Below are 16,875 nucleotides of genomic sequence, written 5' to 3'. Positions count from 1 at the left end.
GCGGGGCTTCGATCTTCTGCATCGCTGGACCCTGGGAGAGGTAAGTGTCCAATTAAAAGTCAGCAGCTGCAGTATTTGTAGCTGCTGACTTTTAATTTTTTTTTTTTTAATGGACCCCGTGGGTGGAACTCCTCTTTAAGAACTTGGGTAAATCTTTCAAGACACAATAACATTTCTAGGTGTTCTCTATCAGCACTTTTTGTGTTCAGGTTCACTTTAAACAAAAAAAAAGGTGCTTAGTGTGTTTAGTTCGGAATCCATGCAGTAACGTTTCCCCCTCTTTCCTTTAGATCAGTCGGGGACTTTGAAAGAAGTTTGGTGACAAACGGATTATGGATACTCCTATATCTGAGGTAATGTGTGGTAAGAAGTATACTGGATAAAACATTTTTTGCTCAGGTCAGATTCCATCTCTGAGTGCTTCCAAATCCCTGAAGTTGTGCCATGTTCACAGATACCGTGCCTTGAAAAAGTATTCATACCCCTTGACATTTTCCACATTTTGTCATGTTACAACCAAACACGGAAATGTATTTTATTGAGATTTTATTTGATAGACCAACACAAAGTGGCACATAATTGTGAAGTGGAAGGAAAATGATACATTTGTTTTCCAAATCTTTTACAAATATGTGAAAAGTGTGGGGTACATTTGTATTCAGCCCCCCTGAGTCAATACTCTTGTAGAACCTCCTTTCACTGCAATTACAGCTGCAAGTCTTTTTGGGGATGTCTCTACCAGATTTGCACATCTAGAGTGAAATTTTTGCCAATTCTTCTTTGAAAAACAGCTCCAGCTCTATCAGATTGGATAGAAAATGTCTGTGAACAGCAATTTTCAAGTCGGGCCACAGATTCTCAATTGAATTTAGGTCTGGACTTTGACTGGGCCATTCTATTATATGATAATGCTTTCATGTAAACCATTCTATTGTAGCTCTGGCTGTATGTTTAGGGTCGTTGTCCTCCTGGAAGGTGAACCTCTCCCCCCAGTCTCAGGTCTTTTACAGGTCTTCTTCTAAGATTGCCCTGTATTTGGCTTCTCTGATTCATGCTCTCATTTTCGGATTATGGATTGAACAGTGCTCCGTGAGATGTTTAAAGCTTGGGATTTTTTTTTTTTATAGCCGAACCCTGCTTTTATTCTCTCCACAAGTTTATCCCTGACCTGTATGGTGTGTTCCTTGGCCTTCATGATGCTGTTTGTTCACTAAGGTTCTCTAACAAACCTCTGAGGGCTTCACAGAACAGCTGTATTTATACTGCTATGTGTAAAGGCACCCCCACCACCACTATGTCACTATGTCATTCCCTTTGCTAAAGTAGAACTTAGTGTCACGTGATCTGTAAATGGAGGACAGGTGATTGCTGGAAAGGTCCATCTATTCATAGATCACATGTCATTCTTAGGAGCTGTAGTACGGCTTCTATGAATGGAATTGCTGGCAGGGAGGGCGGGTGTAGTCAGGGACTCTTGATGGCGTGACAGTCGCAGCATCTTCAGTTCTATTAACACTCGCTGCTCCATGAAGGAGAATTTCAGCTAACAGTGCAGACAGGAGCACAAGGGACACATCCTACTTGATTGCAAGTAATGTCCCTTGTGCTGATTGATTTATTCCCTACTAAACTTGGGCTTTAATGTTTCATTAGTAATGGGTCTTCTCAGGAATCTTCCAGGACAGCATCCCTATATCTCAGTCATTGGTTTCCATGTTCTTGCTAAATTAGTTTCTTACTCTGTAGTTCCTTCCACTTGGCATTAATGGAAGATGTTGCCAGAAGGGGCTTTTATCTGCTTTTCTGATAATTTTGAGGAAATAGATTGAGGAATCGATCGTTAGAAGGCTGTCCTGGAAAACTATTGGGGGAAAGCTTGTTCATTTTACATTTCTTAAAATAAAGTAGAATAACCAAGAGCTGTCTGCGTCAGAAGTCATTTCATACTTCTAGGTAAAATTCTAATTTTGTGCCATCTGCTAAATTAGGGTGTTGGTGTAGCTGGTTTATCAAAATCTGACAAAAAGTAATGTTCTTATTCTATGTCAGATGTATAAATGTTAACTTTTTTTTTCTTTTCTTTTTTTTTTTTTGATAGATGGGATTTGCAGGTATCGCTGTTGGTGCTGCTATGGTATGTGTCCATTACAGATCACTGAACTCCATTTGCTTTGGTGCAGATGTTTGTATATTAATTCTCTTTTTATTCCTACAGGCTGGATTGAGGCCAATATGTGAGTTTATGACATTTAACTTCTCCATGCAAGCCATTGATCAAGTCATTAGTTCTGCTGCTAAGACCCATTACATGTCAGCTGGGCTCGTCCCTGTTCCAATCGTTTTCCGGGGACCCAACGGAGCATCGGCCGGTGTGGCTGCCCAGCATTCTCAGTGTTTTGCCGCCTGGTATGGGCACTGTCCAGGACTGAAGGTCGTGAGTCCCTGGAATGCTGAAGATGCAAAGGGTCTGCTGAAAGCTTCAATCCGAGATGATAATCCAGGTGAGAAGATTTATAGGGATTCAGGCAGACAAGTACTCCCCTTCATCGATTCGATGAGGTCCTATAAATTGTATTTTTTTTTTTTTTTTACAGTGGTTTTTTTTGGGAGAATGAACTAATGTACGGTATTCCATTCGAACTGTCCGAGGAAGCTCAGTCTAAAGACTTTGTTGTTCCTATTGGTAAAGCAAAGATTGAACGGCCAGGTACCCACTTCTTTTTTCTGGATACCATTATACCATTTCTGCCCATTACTTATATAGGAAGTTATCCAGTGTCTGCCACTGATTTTACAAAACCTTTCCTTAACAGTAGGGTTAGAAACTCTAACTAATTTTTTGTTAATTATTGTACAAATTTACATACATCCTTAAATGTAGTGGCAGGTCTGTCACTCCGGACACTGGCTGTAAAGGGAATGGAGATAAACTGCACCCTTAGGACTAGTTTAAAAACAAGGGGTTAATATGGCACACTCTGGATGTGGCTGTATATTAGTAGCTGAAAGGGGGACATAAACAGGGAGAGGGGAACTTGGTGGTGAACATGGGTATTTCAAAACAAATCCATAATAAATACGTCCATGTAAGGATTATAGTTGCTGAATATATAGAAGGCTGCCAGTCCATAAAAGGTAGAAGAGGCTCGAACAAAGAAGAGAACGGCGCCCTCTAAATGCAGCGTGTTTTACAATATGTTTAATGTAAATGGAATAAAAACACTCACCTCGTGGATGCTCCGTGATGTCACATCCGGGCACATGAGCCTGAGGAAGGAGCACGCATGCTCCAAACGCGAAGCACTGCCTGCCGACCCCGTTCCCGGATGTGACGACATCACGGAGCATCCACGATCTTCATCCCAGCCTCCCAGAAGCGCTGTGGGCATGCAGTACGACCAGCCAGCCACAGGATTTGATGATCGTTCCCATCGGCCCGTGAATTAAACACCATTCGGGGACTATGCAGATGAACTACTGTATTTCAAATAACATAAACAAAAAAAAAGGGGACGGGAAGAAGGCAGGAGAAGGAACCCCAAGGGGCTGGGAAAAGGATTCTATAGAGGGGAACACCCATCAAATATAGTAAACAGGATTCTTTATTGGGGATAAAAAATCAATTCCACCCACAATAAATATGAGATACCACAATACCTCCACCATAGAATTTAAAATTTATGTTAACGTTATCATGGAATAGGTGATCACCACGAACAACACCCCTCGGTCAATCAAACATTCACCCACTATTGGCAGCTAACAGTACAAACTAAAGAAAAATAATGCAGGTGGTCGACTGTAATAAATTTCAATAAGCTAAATAATCTTCAGTTCATAGAGAGCAGTTATGGTTAGTACACCAAATGATACAGTACCTGCCCTGATACAATGACAAAGGGGGAGCAGACTAATTTATACACGGGTGGCTGCAGGAGTAGTCTTGAATAGTAATGGAAGTCCCCTGGTATGGAAACGGTTATGGAGAGTAGAAGAGTGTAATGCAGCAGCACTGTTGAATAGGTGAGCTTTTTGTGGGGAGAGCAGATGAATGGGGGGGTAAAATCCCTTCCCTTACCAAGGCCCGTGTGAGTAGGCTTCAGTGGAAGCTTACTTCATTATCTGGCTTATGCAAACACTCGCAAATACAAAGTTAGGTGGTATATTGAACACCCGCAGACAAATATCCCTTTGAAGGTTCCGACCAGTGTCAAATGACCCGTTTTTTCTATATGTATTTCTAGTAATAACGCTGGAAAATTGCTGCTCCCATGTGAGTGTTTTTATTCCATTTACATTAAACCTATTGTAAAACACGCTGCATTTAGAGGGCGCCGTTCTCTTTTCTTTGTTAGGGCTAGTTTACACTTGCTTCAAAACAAGGCTTTGGACACGCTTTGTTAAAGCTCTCTGAACACCAGTCAAAACCACGGTCCCTAAATAAAATGGTTAGCTTACAGTCCTGTTTACACCTTGCATTTGCTTTGACTTCAAAAATGATAACCCTTGTTGCTTTAGTGGTGCTTCAAACTGTCCTGAAAGCCTCCCTAGAACTCTGACAAAGCTTGTTTGAAGCACCAGCGGCTTTTGAGATTCTTTAATTCAGCTTTGCTTTGGAGAAATTTGTGTGAGAATAACACACACAGGCTTCAAAAGAGCTTTACGGAAACATGTCCGACACTTCACTGAAGCTTCATTAAAGCACCACCGAAGCATCAAAACCACATCATAAATGCATGTTGAAGCGGTATGCGCTTTGTGAAGTCAAAGCAAGTGTTAATGAGCCCTTAGAGTGTTCTAGCCACAGCCTTTATCTGCTCCCTCCGCCAGACCTCTACCTCTTATTCCTGGTAGTAGAAAAATCTCACCAGATCAAAAGTGAAAACTGCTGGATAGTAACTGTCACGGAACGTCCCACACTCTGCTTGAGTGCTTCCGTCGTATACCACTTCCTCCCAGTCTGTATACAGATATCAGATATTCCAACCTCTCTGAGCACAAAACAAGGCGACACTTGCTTGTTGCTACCATGAACTCACTTTATTTAGAATCAAAATTACAAGACTTTATATGCCGTTGGAACCTCCTCTAACAATACAACTGTAACTTAATTAACATGAGCTAATTATCTAATCCTTTATACAGCCTAGGTGACTGAGACATGACCTTTCGCCCAGACTTGTGGTCACCGAGCTTCACACAGTTAATTAACACAAACAACAATGGGTGAAAAGACTCTTAGAGCCACACTAGACTTATTTACAATAAACACATTATAGCAGAATTGATGACATTAGCATTTAACAGTACGAGTCCCAACGGTATAAATCAGTCACCATTCTAATATGGCATATAAAGGGTTCCCAGAGTCTGTGTGTTTTTGGGGGGACATGGAGCTGAATCCAAAGCAACACCAACCCCAGGGTCCCCAGGCATACAGCTCACAGAGAGCACCATTCCCCCAAATGCTAGGGCCCATAATCAAAAGGCAACAGGCCCGCACCCAGTCCTCTCCAACAGCCTCTGTCCCGGCCAGGTCCGTCACATTTCTCCCCTTTCGGCAGGAGACTAACACAGGAGGAGACCCCAGACGGGTTGACTCCGAAGTTAGTCAGTAGTTCCAGTCCTCTACTGCCTGTACCCACACAGTACCCCAAACAAATTGTTCCAAACAGAGTATTACTCACGCAGCCAACCTCTGCCTCTCTCAGAGAACATATCTGCCGCTGGGGAGAGCCCTGGACTGGCCCTTCTCCCTTGAGTCCTTTCTGCCGCTGGAGAGAAGAAAGGGGGAATGGGCTCACTCTGTCATGCTGTTGGGGATCTGGGCCGACTGCCTAGCATCCCTGGGGTATACAGGTGGAGACTGAAGTCCCATCCACCTTCACAGGAAATCCACCTCCTGTTAGTTGAGGGCAGAGTCCAGCAGTACTCGGCCCTGTTGCCAGCCCTTCTGTTGGAAACCCCACACCATCTGCTCTGGCTACCTGTTGGGGAGGGAGGCCGACTGCCCCACTTCCCTGGAACTCTGTAGTTGTTGCAGGTGATGGCCAGAGGTTGGTAGCACTCTGCCCGGTTGCCGGTGCTTCAACTGGGGAAGTTCCCTGTAACTCCACAGATACTGCTGTTGGTGCGGGGCAGAGCACAGTGAAGTTTGGCCCCAATAGCAGCTCTTCTGCTGGAGGCTCATCAGGTTGTTCTACCTCAGCAGAAAAGTCTATTAAATCCCCTACCTCTATAACTAGTGTCTGTGGATAGAGGTTCACCATCTCCTGTCCGTGGAACTCAGAAAATGCCATCAGTGCTGAGCAGAGCGCAATGAAGTTTGGCCCTAATCCCAACTCTTCTGCTGGGGGCTCACTCGATGGTTCTTCCTCAGCAGAAAAGTCTATCAAATCCCCTGTCTCTGCAACTGGTGTCTGGGGGTGGAGGTTCCCCATCTCCTGTCCATGGAATCCAGAAGATGCTATCAGTGCTGGGCAGAGGTTAGCAGAGCTCTGCCCTGTTGTCAGCACTTCAGGTTTGGGGATGGCAATCTCCAGATTTTCCACTGCAGATTCTCTGGCATGCTGCTGGACAGGCACATTCCTCCATCCAAGATCATTCCATGCAGAAACAGGATCATCAAGGTCAGTCAGCACTTGCTGCATCTGCCATAAGACCTCCGCCTCCATAGCTGCGGGGGCAGGTTGGCAAAGCACACTATTGCTCTGCCACATTGCCGACTCTTCAGCCATGATTTCAGGGTTGTCAGCTGGTATTTCCTGATAGTCCCAGGCAAAGGGAGCCCAGCCCTGGCACTGAGCAATGTCTAGCAGCCGTCTGTAGGCGATCTCTAGCTCCCATTCCTGAACGGCCAGAAACTCCAAATCTTCCTGTGCCCAGTGCACTTCCACAATGTTCAGTAGCCCTTCTCTGAAATCCATGATTTCATCCACCCGCCACTCTAAATCACTCCCAAAGTTAGGGTCCCCTGTCAGCTTCACAAACAACAGTCCCAAGCCGCCGTAGCTTAAGCCTTCCGTTGGGCTGTCATCCGCTATCCAGGGACATGCTTGGGATACATGCCACCGGAGGGCTCTGTAGCTCTCATCCAGCTTTATCTCTGCCCAGACCAGTCTGCTTAATTCAGCTGTCTGCTTCTTGTGTGGTTTTTCTCCCAAAAACCGCACCCGCAGTCCGTACTGCGACCAGTACCTTTCTTCGATGGAGGGGAGAACTTTTCCCTGGTGTCGCTGCTCATGGGCTAGCGCTTCCTTCCAGAGTTTGCAGCGAATAGAATCACACCATCCCAGCAGGACCTGCTCTGATACTGGTCCTCTGTGCTGTATCTGCATCTCTCGCAACCTCCTTCTGAATTCCTCATCCATGGCGGCTGGTATCTGTACCTCTCCTGCTATCTGGACCTTGGATCCAGATGGAAGTTTGGATGTCCCAGACTGTAGGAAGCTTTCCCGCTGTTTGCCACCAATGTCACGGAACGTCCCACACTCCGCTTGAGTGCTTCCGTCATATACCACTTCCTCCCAGTCTGTATACAGATATCAGATATTCCAACCTCTCTGAGCACAAAACAAGGCGACACTTGCTTGTTGCTACCATAAACTCACTTTATTTAGAATCAAAATTACAAGACTTTATATGCCGTTGGAACCTCCTCTAACAATACAACTGTAACTTAATTAACATGAGCTAATTATCTAATCCTTTATACAGCCTAGGTGACTGAGACATGACCTTTCACCCAGACTTCTGGTCACCGAGCTTCACACAGTTAATTAACACAAACAACAATGGGTGAAAAGACTCTTAGAGCCACACTAGACTTATTTACAATAAACACATTATAGCAGAATTGATGACATTAGCATTTAACAGTACGAGTCCCAACGGTATAAATCAGTCACCATTCTAATATGGCATATAAAGGGTTCCCAGAGTCTGTGTGTTTTTGGGGGGACATGGAGCTGAATCCAAAGCAACACCAACCCCAGGGTCCCCAGGCATACAGCTCACAGAGAGCACCATTCCCCCAAATGCTAGGGCCCATAATCAAAAGGCAACAGGCCCGCACCCAGTCCTCTCCAACAGCCTCTGTCCCGGCCAGGTCCGTCACAGTAACCCCACTGTCTGTGTGCATTTACAGTCATGGGAAGGATTATCAAAGATAAGAAAAGGTGCCGCTCACCAGTGCAGTGCATTAGTATGTAGATAAATGTGCCGCCTTTTCTTCTCTTTGATAATCCTCTTACATCTCTGGTGCACTAAAGCCAGCTCCCTTTCCTTCAATCGGCGGGGAGATCGCTGTCTCAGCTTAGACTGCCACTGGAAGTTTCATTTGGATCATTGTGAAGGGGGGAGGTTGCTGGTGGCTTGGAAGTCTAGGCATGAGCAGTGCTAACAAAATAAGAACTGTATACATTGTATGTATCACATGTCTTTGCTGTATCTACAGGCAGTCAGATCACTGTGGTCGCTCACTTTCGTCCTGTGGGTCACTGTATAGAGGCTGCCACTGTGCTGGCAAAGGAAGGGATTGATTGTGAGGTAAGAACGTAACAATATCTGCATAAATGAGCATTTTTATAAGCGTTTATTATAACCAAAAGATTCAGTTCTAAAAAGGCGTGAAAAATATGCTGTGAAGTGTTACTAAACCCAGGAGCCTGCATTCACTATATCTGGTCTCCTACAGTACACAGAACATGGAAATGTGATTATTTTAGTAAATAGAAACTGCTAAATACCTTTTTTCCCATTAGCAGTTTGAGCAGTCTTGTAGGAGGAGTTTTCATTCTCCCATGACAGTCCTATGAGGCTGCATGACCCCTGACCCTCTGTCTCGACAGTGCTGATTGGCCCTGTGCTGATCACATGCACTCTCCCCAAGAAAAACAAACTCCCTAGCAATACACACCAAACCGAGCATGTGCAGCTTGTCCCCCTAACCTCTGTACTATCCAGAGATGGCTTGGGGACTGTGGAAAAAGGGATGATCAGAGAAGACAGGATCAAACAGCCTTTTTACAGATGGCCAAAGATTAACCCCTTCCACAGTTTGTATATGCAGCAAACCATGTTTGTTATACAGACTGATTTTACTGCTGTGGGTTTAGTAACACTTTAAGAATACTTTCAGAAATAGCAGTGTTTATAGTTTCTTATCAATTGACAAAATTGAAAGTAAATGAATGGAAGAGAATTCAAATCCAGTATTTGGTGTGACCCCCCCTTTTGTCTTTAAAACGGCATCAATTCTTCTAGGTACGCATGCAAACTTTTTTTTTTTTTGAAAGTACTCGGCAGGTAGGTTGCTCCAAACAACATGGGCAACTAACCACAGATCTTCTGTGGATGTAGGCTGCCTCAGAGCCTTCTGTCTTTTCAGACTCCTTGTTCTTCTTTACGGTGAAGACAGTTTCTAATGACATTGGCTGTATGTTTGGGGTCGTTATCCTGCTGCAGAATAAATGTGGGGCCAATCACACACCTCCCTAATGGTATAGCATGATGGATAAGTATCTGACTGTATTTCTCACCATTGATCCTGACCAAATCTCCAACTCCTTTTGCAGAAATGCAGCCCCAAACCTGCAGGAACCTCCACCATGCTTCCCTCTTCCCTGCAGACACTCATTATTGTACCGCTCTCCAGTCCTTCCGAACAAACTGCCTCCCACTACACCCAAATATTTCACATTTTGACTCATCAGTCCAGAGCACCTGCTGCCATTTTTCTGCACCCCAGTTCCTATGTTTTCATGCAAACCCTTGATTCCACGTCCTATGCATGGAAACATAAAAACGACATAAAAGTGAAAATGGAAATATAGAAAACATAACTGTCTTCAGTGTAAAGAAGAACAAGGAGATAGTTTGCCCCCACAGAGCCCTGATCTCAACATCAAGTCTGTCATGGGTTAACATGAAAAGACTGAAGGATTTTTGTATACAAACTTTTTATTTAGAAAAATATGGTGATACAAGAGAATATTGCATATCAAATATACAGTAAGTGATACATTGTAAATGTATAGTCAATCGGTCATAGAACAGTATTGTAATTGAAGAAAAAAATAAAATAAAAAATGTTACTAGAAAAATTTGTAAAAAGTAATAAACTTTTGATATCAGGTTGCTTAGACTGTGATAAGACTGAAAGAATTGGGGCAGCCTGTGTTCTCCAACAACCTACCTGCCCAATTCCTTCAAAAACTGCGCACTATGTGTACCGAGAAGAATTGATGCTGTTTAAAGCCAAAGAGTAGTCATACCAAATTTGGATTTCTCTTCTGTTCATTTACTTTCAATTTTGTTAAGTGTTAAACTATAAACACTTTTTATTCCTGAAAGCATTCTTAATTTGCATTACATTAGTTATCATTATTATGTAGTTTGTGAACATTAGTGGCTCACACATGGGACTCCCTAGTATATACTATCATTGATTTTGTCTAAAACTTTTGCACAGTACTGTACATCATGTGCTTTTGTGGTAAAGCTAAAATATTTTCTGTAACATACAGTTGTAGCACTTGTTACTATAACTTTAAGGCCTCATGAACACTGGATGTTATTATTATAATACAGGATTTATATAGCAGCAACAGTTTGCACAGCACTTTACAACATGAGGGCAGACAGTACAATTCAATACAGGAAGAATCAGAGGGCCCTGCTCATTAGAGCTTCCAATCTAGGATCAGCTGCTTCTAGGGGCATCTGGTGTGGGTGTTTTTTTTTTTTTTGTTTTCCTGCATCTAAACACCCCTCCATGTTGGTCTGTGTCTCCAAGCACACATAGGCTTTTAGCAGCATTTAGTGGCAGGAGCTTTTAGAGGCTTATAGAGGGGAAAAACCCATTACTGGTGTGTCCAGGAGCAGCAGCGTTTGGGCAGAAAAAACACTTGCTTCTGCTAAACGCGCCTAAAAGCTAGTGCTTGAGCATTAATTCATCTCACTGGCCTGAATAAATTTAATTATTCTGGCCAATGAAATGAATTAATGTTCCAAGAGCTTGATGCCTGTAAAAGCTTAGACACTTTCACAAACGTCAGGCATTTTTTTCTGCAAAAAACGCTGCTGGCTTCTAGGAGAGGTAAATAAAAATAAATGTCCTGTGTGCATGAGGCCTTAAATCCTTGTCCTTTTTGTAGGTCATCAACTTACGCACAATCCAACCAATGGACATTGAAACTATAGAGGCCAGCATTGTGAAGACCAACCATCTGGTCACAATCGAGGGAGGGTGGCCTCAGTTTGGTGTAGGAGCTGAAATCTGTGCCAGGATTATGGAAGGTAAGACTACAATGAAGATGTGTATTTACATGTCTCTGAAAAGGTCTCCTAATACACATCATGGTGCCGCTATCTATACCAGCTGGAGTAAAGCGTGGCACTAAGATTTTTTATTTATTTATAGATTTATTGGAATTGTTTTTGCGTTCTCCATTTCACACATGCTATTCTACTGACCCACTAAATAGAGGTTTGCCTTTTTTTTCTTTCTGGTGCAAATTTGGCCGATTACTGACTGCACTCCTCCCTTCCTCACACTCCACTGGCAGTTTTGCTGCTCAGTGTGTGGAACTGACATTTGCAACTGAATGCAGAGAGAGAGAGAGGAGCTGTCAGAATTCAGCGGTGATGTCGGGGGTGGGTGGGACCCAGCAGCTATCAAACACCAGCCAATGGGATCTGGGCAGGCCGCTACATGTATGTGGCCCTGCCCCTTTCTTAAGCAGCCCAATCATTGTCTGGTGTTAGCTGCAGGGTCCCGCCCACCCCGACATCACCGCTGAATTCTGACAGCTGGTCTCTCTCTGCATTCAGTTACATATAGTGTAACTGACAAATCTGCTCAGTGTGAAACCTGCCAGTGCCACCCATCAGTGGCAACCAGTGTCACCTATCAGTGGCAACCAGTGTCACCTATCAGTGGCAACCAGTATCACCTGCCAAAAAAAAAGGAAAAATCGTCCACAAAAAGTAGCTGCAAAAATGGGCATCATATATCGGCCGCCCTGAATTCTAAATATCGGCCAGGGAAAAACCCATATCAGTCGACCTCTACTACTAAAGCTGTGTGCACTTCCACACATGTTTGAGTGTTTGAAGATAAATGGATTGATAGATCTATGATGAGATGTGTGAGTGCACACAGATATACACAGAACCCTTGATGCATTTCCCACTTGCTAACTTATATATTTGATTGTGTCTTGGGAGCCTACAAACCTGCATTGTCTATTCACTTCACCCAGGAAGTAATTATTTCATTGCATGGTAACATTTCTGAGCTGTCCCTTATTACAGAAATAAAACCAAACAATAACTTGTCATTCAAAGTGTCACACAAGATTTAGTATCTGCAGGATGGAGTCTCTTGCCTACATTCAGAACGATCGTCTCTCTCTTTTTTTTTTTTCCCTTATATGAACCTCAGCCTTCATCATCTCTATAACAGTGTCATGATGATGAAGAAAGGGCCAAGCCACGCAGGTGGCTGCAGGGGAAAATTACCATCCTGGCAATCAATTTTTGTTTATCTGCTGTAATAGCTAGATATTATTTAAGCTAGATATTTATTTAATGCCACTGACTCATAAAATACAGATCAAGCACCACCTTTCACAGCTCCACTGCTGATAAAGCCAAGAGGTTATGGCCTTTTCCAGTAGCAGTGTGAAGTGTTTGCTTAACCCCTTCCTGCCCACTTTACACAAATATGCGGCATATTTGTATCTCCCATGGCCCGCTCCCAGCACAGAGACCGGGATCTCACCGAGAGCCCCGTTCTAACGATTAGGACTCGGAGCGGCTGGTTCCAGGTCACCTGATTGCTGTGATGGCCTCTGGTTGGCTATCAAAGTGATCAGTCACTGTGAAGCCCACCCCCTTTTTTTTTTTTTTTCCTTCCTTCCTTCCATGGAATTTACATTTTATGTCGGTGTCAATTGTCTTGTCTTAAGATACCATATTTATTTATTAATCTTTTCTAGGTCCTGCATTCAATTACCTGGATTCTCCTGTGTTCCGTGTAACTGGAGCTGATCTTCCCATGCCTTATGCCAAGACCTTGGAAGAAAACTGCACACCCCAAGTAAAGGATATCATATTTGCAGTGAAAAAGACTCTAAATCTTATCTAAATGTGTATATACTGTATATAAAAAGTCATTTAAAGGTCATTTACATGTCATTCTAAAACCTAGGTGTCCTGACATCTATGTTCTATTTTACGTCCCTGGAAAAATGTTTTATAGGAAGAAAGCATTTCATTCTATGCCGGGTAAAGGACAAACCGGTTAAATCCTGGAGGGTGTTCCTGTATTGGGGGCTTTATCCAGCGGCAGGATCGCCTCTTCCAACACTCCATCCAATCTGTCCTCCTTATAGTGAGAGATGTTTTAAAAGATGGACAATATTTATTAGAGTAACTCAAGTACTTCTGTATAAAATGGCTTCTCTCTCTAACTTTCCTGACAATGAAGGAATACACACATTGTTCCTTCCTACCACAATAAAATCCACTATTTGTTTCTTTGAGTCTTGTATTATTTTACTGTAAAGGTTTCTCCACATCACTATGGCTGAGTACAACTTGGCCCTTGACAGCTTTTTTTCTTTGATGCAGTTGATTGAGAAGTATGGGAGGAATTCATAAAGAGTTTTGTAGACACTCTGCACTGAAATTGTTATTGTGTGTGACATTCATGTACCTGTTTGTACCAGCTAAATCTGTCTATTTAGATCTATCTAAATCTGACATAGGAGGTGGTGGGATAGTCCATACTATGAGGGTTGACTTGCTAAAATTGGAGAGAGCAGAATCTGGTGCAGCTGTGCATGGTAGCCAATCAGCTTCTACCTTTTTAGCTTGTTCAATTATAGAGTTTGTAACCCAAAGAATGGATCCTGTTCCCTTATAGCAGGTTAAGCAGTACAGTGCTTGTGCTCTCTAACCTTCCCCTCACTAAACTGTAAAAAAAAAACCTGCCTGGCAGTGCCCTCCCCTGGAAACTGACCTTGGTTTTTAATGGCTGCTGAGCCCTGACATGGTGGTCAGTTTACTACATACCTCCGTCATCCGCAGCTCTCTGTCCTCTTCGTCCTTGTCAGCTCCTTTATGCAGCGACAACTCACAGTGCAAGTATTTATTGAAAACGAAGCCTCTAAATAAATTTTTTTCAGATATCTTCAAGCTGGTCATGTGACTCCCGGTCATTCTGCTACAGCGCGAGGGGCAGAGCAGCCAGCATGCTGGTCATGTGACCTCCTGGCTAACATCAGAGTGAGAGCTTGGCCCCTTCCACTGTAGCCCGGGGATAGGAGTAGCAGGGAATCATGTGACCGGCCTGAAGATCTCTTTAAAATAAAAAATGTTTTTAGAGGCATCTATTGCACTTACACTGTGCATTATCACCTGATAAAGGAGAGGGACTGACAGTGAATTGATTTATAAAGGTTACAAACACTTTAAGCTTTTATGATAAAAACTAGAAGCTGATTGGTTTCTAGGCAGAGCTGCACCAGATTTTGTACTCTCCAGTTTAATTAAATCAGCCCGTCTGTCTTCAGTGCTGCTCAGCATGATTGAACTTCCACCCAGCCATATAATGACATCAGTCAATATGTCTGACTCTTTTGTGGCATCCCCTAGCTGGCAACTGAATGGGGAAAGGTATGAGTGATTGGGCACTAGACCAGGGCTTGACATATTTGCTTTGAATCTAGGAACCAGCTGCCTGGAACTGCATGGCCGAGGCTTGGGCCAATAGGAATTGGGCAGCCCCATATATTCAGCAAAGGGACGGCCCAAAAAATCAGCAGCAATGGACGGGCCTGTCCACGAAAGCTCCCCCCCTTCCTCATCACCCCCACTGACCAACTAAGCTCCGATTCTGACTCAGAGATGCAACATCAAACTGACTGAAGAGCTGCATGTTGCATCTCTGAGTCAGGATTGGAGCTTAGTTGGTCAGTGGCGTTGAACTGCACTTTACCACCAGTCATGTGACCCCCGACTCCCCACCTGCTCTCGCCAGCCAAACAAAGGATGCTGTAGCGGAGCTGGCAGCTCAGGAGTGAGAGTGGAACAGTTAATGGCCTGACAATTTCTAGTTGCAATTTCACCCCAGTGCCTGGGATTGGTCGAGCCCCACACTAGACCATGTGCGGGAAGCAGTGGTAGTAAGAGCTACATGATTTTGTTGCAAATGTCAGCAGTGTTACAGCAACACTCACAATGCTTGTCTGAATTAGGCACATGTGGTTGTATCGGCACCTACTGCCATACAAGTTATGTAAATGTCCGTGCCATGACACGAGTCTTTGAAAGAAGAACTGTAATATGTATCTAAACTCAGGAACAAGAATGAAATACATTGCTGGTTCAAGATGGTGGCTGCAATAGTCCCTCCCCCAAATCTGCTGTTCTTGCCAGTAACACACTTCTTGTTCTAGGGTGCTCACTCATCATGCTGTATAGAGGAGCAGCCTTTTCACCCTAGGACAGGACTACAGAACACCTCCCTGTCTCCTAGTTCGGAGTTGTTTTGAATTTCTCAGAGATAGTACAGAACAATTCTAACTAATCCGAGTGCAGTACAGGCTCAGTGTGCAGGAAGTTCTGCTCACTAGATTTCTAGCAGAATCAGAAGTTTTTGGTTTTTTTTCTTTGCGCACTAATTGAACCAATAGAACAAACAATGTCATAATTATCAGACCAAAAGGGTGCAAATAAGAGGAGTTCTGTACTTCAGAGACTTGGGATTGGGATCCAGTGAGGACGGGTTGGATGTCATACTTTTACTGCTCTTTCCCTGTCCATTTCCTGTCTTGTTGAGCACCTTTTTTTTTTTTTAAAATTCATGACATGACATTTAATTGATGATCTTCTCATTAATAAAAGCACATTTATTGCTATATGTGTGATTATTAGAAAGATCCTTTCTTGTCCTGGGAGTGCGGAGAACGTCAGGATTGTTCATCTAACAACTGGAGACACAAATACCCAAAGAAACCAGCAAAAGTTATAATCCTCCCTGTTCTGGAAACATCTTGAATGTAAAAAAAAAAAAAAAAAGTTTGTGACTTGTAAAACTAATTGCAGCTTGATTGTGATTGGCTTTTTTGAGTCATGGATCTAAGGCTACTTTCACACTGAGGCGTCGGTAAAGCGCCGGTATTTTTAGCGGCGCTCTACCGTCATTTTTGTGGTGCTATTTGGCTGCTAGCAGGGTGCTTTTAACCCCTGCTAGCGGCCGATAAAGGGTTAAACCTGCCCACAGCGGTGCTTTGCCGGTGGTTTGGCGGCGCTGCCCATGGATTTCAATGGGCAGGGGCGTTTTAGGAGCGGTGTATACACTGCTCCTACAGCGCCTCAAAGATGCGGCTAGCAGGACTTTTTTTTTTACCATCCGTCCTCGGGGTTTTCACACCAGAGTGAGAGGAGAGGCTCTTTCAGGGCGCTTTGCAGGGGCTATATTTATCGCTATAGCCCCTGCAAAGCGCCTCAGTGTGCAAGTAGCCTTAGGGTCACTTGAAGCCACATGTGTCAAACACAAGGCCCACAGGCCGAATCCAGCCCCCCCCGCCATTTCATGTGGCCCTTGCACGCAGGGTTTGTTTTTTTTTTTTTTTTACCCAGAACATGCACCACCTCCGGCTCTTGCCTTCCCCTCCCAGCTTACCGCTGTCACTTGTACACACAGAAGCCGGCTAAGTTCTGTGATTACAAGGACAACTTTCCTCTAAGCAGCTCTCACAGATCTCTGCCTGCCCTGCTCTCATGGCAAGGGGGATGTGGGTGCAATGTGGGGGTGGGGCATCACGTGGTAAGCTGCACTGTGATCCCCCGGTTGCACAGATCCTG

General features: G+C 43.9%; 1 protein-coding gene across 1 annotated transcript; it reads left to right on the top strand.

Moving 5' to 3' along the window:
* Nucleotides 1-329: 329 nt before the first annotated feature.
* Nucleotides 330-13,547, top strand: LOC141103006 (pyruvate dehydrogenase E1 component subunit beta, mitochondrial-like). Its single transcript, XM_073592120.1, has 7 exons — nucleotides 330-353; nucleotides 2,099-2,134; nucleotides 2,216-2,504; nucleotides 2,600-2,707; nucleotides 8,456-8,547; nucleotides 11,157-11,298; nucleotides 13,002-13,547. Exons 1-7 carry the CDS (start codon nucleotides 333-335, stop codon nucleotides 13,148-13,150), a joined length of 837 nt encoding a protein of 278 aa, XP_073448221.1. The 5' UTR covers nucleotides 330-332; the 3' UTR covers nucleotides 13,151-13,547.
* The last annotated feature ends 3,328 nt before the right edge of the window (nucleotides 13,548-16,875 follow it).

Source organism: Aquarana catesbeiana, linkage group LG07 (assembly GCF_042186555.1).
Source record: "Aquarana catesbeiana isolate 2022-GZ linkage group LG07, ASM4218655v1, whole genome shotgun sequence".
Taxonomy (NCBI): domain Eukaryota; kingdom Metazoa; phylum Chordata; class Amphibia; order Anura; family Ranidae; genus Aquarana; species Aquarana catesbeiana.
This window is presented reverse-complemented; position numbering and strand designations above follow the sequence as displayed.